The sequence below is a fragment of the Humulus lupulus genome, chromosome 2, assembly GCF_963169125.1.
Source record: "Humulus lupulus chromosome 2, drHumLupu1.1, whole genome shotgun sequence".
In the NCBI taxonomy this organism is placed as follows: Eukaryota; Viridiplantae; Streptophyta; class Magnoliopsida; order Rosales; family Cannabaceae; genus Humulus; species Humulus lupulus.
This window is the reverse complement of record NC_084794.1, coordinates 262,243,023-262,247,209: the sequence shown is the minus strand read 5'-3', so window position 1 is coordinate 262,247,209 and position 4,187 is coordinate 262,243,023. Positions and strand designations below refer to the sequence as shown.

At 30.0% G+C, this 4,187-nt stretch overlaps 1 protein-coding gene across 1 annotated transcript; it reads left to right on the top strand.

Annotated features, from left to right (window-relative positions):
• Positions 1-511: 511 nt before the first annotated feature.
• On the top strand, positions 512-1,492 carry LOC133816665 (protein DMP2). The gene has a single exon (XM_062249034.1). The coding sequence runs from the start codon at positions 741-743 to the stop codon at positions 1,320-1,322; it is 582 nt and encodes a 193-aa protein (XP_062105018.1). The 5' UTR covers positions 512-740; the 3' UTR covers positions 1,323-1,492.
• Positions 1,493-4,187: the final 2,695 nt, after the last annotated feature.

The following is a 4,187-nucleotide window of genomic DNA, read 5'->3' as shown; positions in this document are numbered from 1 at the left end:
TTTTATGTATTAATTTCTAATCTTTACGTACTTTATTCGGTAAAATTTTCTCATTTGATCTGTTTCTATTTTTTCGGCAACAATCCAAATAATGCAATTAAATTTAAAATCCTGATGTTGTTTTTTCCCAGATCTGATCCAAATTTCCCCCAAATTAGAGAATATATATCATATTAATTATCCTATAAAAGACTATATATATTAAGTATTAAATTATAACTATTTAACTAACTGAGATACTATTGTTACAGCATACTTATTAATAACACAAAGAAATGTATCATAATATATTATCTTTAATTGGTAAGACATGATAAACAAGAAAAGGCAGACTAACATTATCTCCTTCTAATTAAACTTTAAAATTGAATTAATATTGCTATAATATTTTGGTGTATGTATATAGTATGTATTCGCTTTAATATTGCAAAATAATACTTCAAAAGCTTTGATTATAAACTAAGGCCGCCCATCCCAACATCTTTAGCTAAATCAAAAAGCAAAAGCAAACCCCAACCTCGTCACCATCATTTTACGTACAAGCGAAACCCTTCTCTCTCTCTCTCTCTCTTTTCCTATATATATGCACCATGAATATCCAGAACTTTATAATATATATACATAGCAAAGAAAAACACTTCCAAAACGTACGTGTGTGTGTATATATATAGTTAGTTTCAAATTATAACACCTATATATATATATATATAGTTAGTTTGAAATTTATTCAAATAATAATAATGGGTACCGAAACGACGTCGTTGACCACGAACGTGAAGAACAAAACGTTCAGCGGAGTAGGAAACCTCATAAAGCTCCTCCCCACCGGAACAGTCTTCCTATTCCAGTTCCTCAACCCGGTACTCACCAACAACGGCTCTTGCTCCGCCGTTAACAAGTCTCTCGACGCCGTCCTCGTCGTCCTTTGCGCCTTCTCTTGTTGCTTCGCTTGTTTCACTGACAGTTACGTCGATTCCGACGGTAACATCCACTACGGCGTCATCACCGCCACCGGAATCTGGCCTACCACCGCCACGGACTCCGGCTCCGTCGACTTGTCCAAGTACAAGCTCAGGTTCGGGGATTTCGTCCACGCTTTCTTTTCGGTGACCGTTTTCGCAGGGCTGTCGCTCTTGGACTCCAACACCGTGAGGTGTTTCTATCCTCAGTTCTTGTCGGAGCAGAAGATTCTTCTTCAGGTGTTGCCGCCGGTGATCGGTGTCATTTCCGGTGGTGTCTTTATGTTGTTCCCTAATAGCCGCCACGGTATTGGGTACCCTTCACCTTCAACTTCAACTTCAACTAGTTCAATTGAAAGCTAAGTTAATTAGTTCTATATATATAATTAATGTTATATGGTCGTGTTGAATTAATTTTCCAATTTGAGACATCAAAATTTGACGTCAATTTGTGTAATAATTTCATGTACTAATTTTGTGTGGCTGTTTAATTAGTTGATAATTAAAAGTTTGAATTTTATGTTTGTTGTTGATTTAATTTGTTTAATATATATTAATAATGCGGATCCGATATCTAATATATTAGTGGATACAAAGTGCAGCACTGTGCGAATTGATTAAAGCTGACCATTTATTTAAGAGAATTATTACCGCTTATGAATTGATGAGATTCTATGCATGTATAATAAAAAAACAATTTAAAAAACTAAACACTTGAAAATTAGAATATTTTTTTAATGGTTAAACTACCAACCATAAATTCTAAGGTCACGTGCCAGCAAACACTTGGTTCATGGTGTAAAATTTTTAAAATAAGTTTTTCAACACTTTTTTAAATGTAAGAAAATTATTTAAAATAGAAAATTAAATTAAAAAAAAATTCAGTTTTGAAAAATATATAAATTAATTGTAAATTAAATAACAAATAGAGATTATCAAGTTTTCCATTTTACTACATAAAATTCAAACAGTGATTTGGATTTTGGTTTACAAAATATCCCATGAATCACTTATGGGTCCCACAGATTTTAAGTTTTAAAAATTATAAAATTTGTTCTGCATTGGCTGCCAATAAGACCCATGTAAATTATCTAAATTCAAACCCGAGTCCAAACTCTAAAACCAAAATAAAAATCTAAATGAACTTAGACAAAATAACCACAACCCAAATTCGTCCGTGTCTGTCAACTACAACCGCTCAAAATCGTTCGTGTCCATCGAGGTCCTCCATTTGCGAAGCTTTTGTCGCTCAGTTTCTCTGCCACCCACGATGAGTATGCACATAACCACGCAAGCTAGCTAGTGATGCATACGGGACACGGAATTGGCGGGAGTGCTCGTCTGTCCCCGTCCCCGCCACATCCCTGCTTATTCCCCGTCGGGGACGGGGTGGAGAATCTCCTATTGAGTAGGAAATCTTATAGAAAATTCATTTATTTAAAAAATAAATTTTAAATAAAAATCGTAAATTATATATAAATTAAAATATTTTACAATATTTATTATTTAAAATATTAAATTTTATCCAAAATAAAATTTAAAATATTAAAAAAGTTACTACTATACTTGAAAAACATATAGAGAAAGATGTAAAATACATATAAAATATTAAAAAAATATATAAAAATTTAAACGGGGCCCCGTCGGGACGGGGAGTGCTATCACCATCCCCGCCACATTTAATATTCAGGGATTGAAAGTTATCTCTATCCCCGCCCCATTCCTCATTTAGACGGGGATTCCCCGCTCCATTAGGGGCTGGTCCCTGCAGGACCCCGTCCCTATGTGGAAAATGTGCATCCCTAAAGCTAGCGCTTGTGTTTGCCTAGCTCTACGATATTCGTGGAGGCCCACGATGTCCCCAGCCCTCGACCCTCGCAATTGTCATTCGATACGCAAAAGAAGAAGAAGAAGAGGAAAATGAGGAAGAAATAGAAAGAAGAAGTAAAGTTTAAATTAGGATTTAGTTATTAAATTTAGCCAATTATTCCATATCTCATAGTAATAAATCCCTCAAAGGTGGGGCCTACTTTTTATACACAGCATTAAGGACAATATAAGTAGAAATTTGATCTTATTTACAAAATTAGTTAAGTAATGATATATGAGTAAAGGTGTAATTAAATGTATATTTTACATAATCCAAATTAAATATCAAGTAAAAATAATTGTATGTATTTTGGTTGTTTTGCAGGTAAATTTTCCAATTTAATTCTAGCAACACTAGTTTTGGTCTTTTGAGGTGATTGAATTCACATTAATTAAGTTTGATATTATATACATGATTTGAGAATATATGTATTCTAATTTTTTTAAGTGGTATTTAAAAAAAAATACTAATGTATGGTAGAATATTTAGTATTAATTATTTTTGATAATGTATTTGACAATAAGATTAATTATATTTAAAAAAAAATACTTTTATAGACTAAAGAATTTTTAGCATTAATTAATTTTATAATATATTTGACAATAATAATTAGATATTTTTTAAAAAAGAATTATAAATCATAAAATATTTAACACTAATTAATTTATCCAATTTATTTGTATTTGACAATAAAATTAAATAGATCTTTTTTTAAAAAAATTATAGTTGGTAGAATCTTTAACATTTAATTAATTTAGTCAATATATTTGATAATAAGGTTAATTAGATTTTTTTTTTTACGAAAAAATTTATAAATTGTCAAATGTTTAGTATTGATTAATTTTTATAATATATTTGACAATAAGATTAATTAGATTTAAAAAAAAATCTTCTATAGATGATAGAATGTTTATTTGACAATAGGATTAATAAAAATGTTTTATTTTAAAGAAAAAGTAGAATATTTAGTGTTAATCAATTTTGCTAATGTATTTGACAAAAGATCAATTAGATTTATATTTTTTAAAACAGATGGTATAACTTTTAGCATTAATTATTTTTGTTAGTATATTTCACAATAAGTTTCATTAGATGGTTGAATGTTTAACATTAATTATTTTTTATAATATATTTAAGAATAAGATTAATTAGTATTGAATGTTTTATATTAGTTAGTTGTAGATTTTTGTGATCGATATATTTTTCTACAAACATACTCCTTGTCACAAGTATAGAACTAGTTGATTTGTTTGTTAGTAGCATAATGAAGTTGTGGTGATGACTTATTTTCATAGTAGTTGGTAATCTAATCATTAATTAGGTCTGAAATACATCATAATTAGTTATAGTTTTCAAAA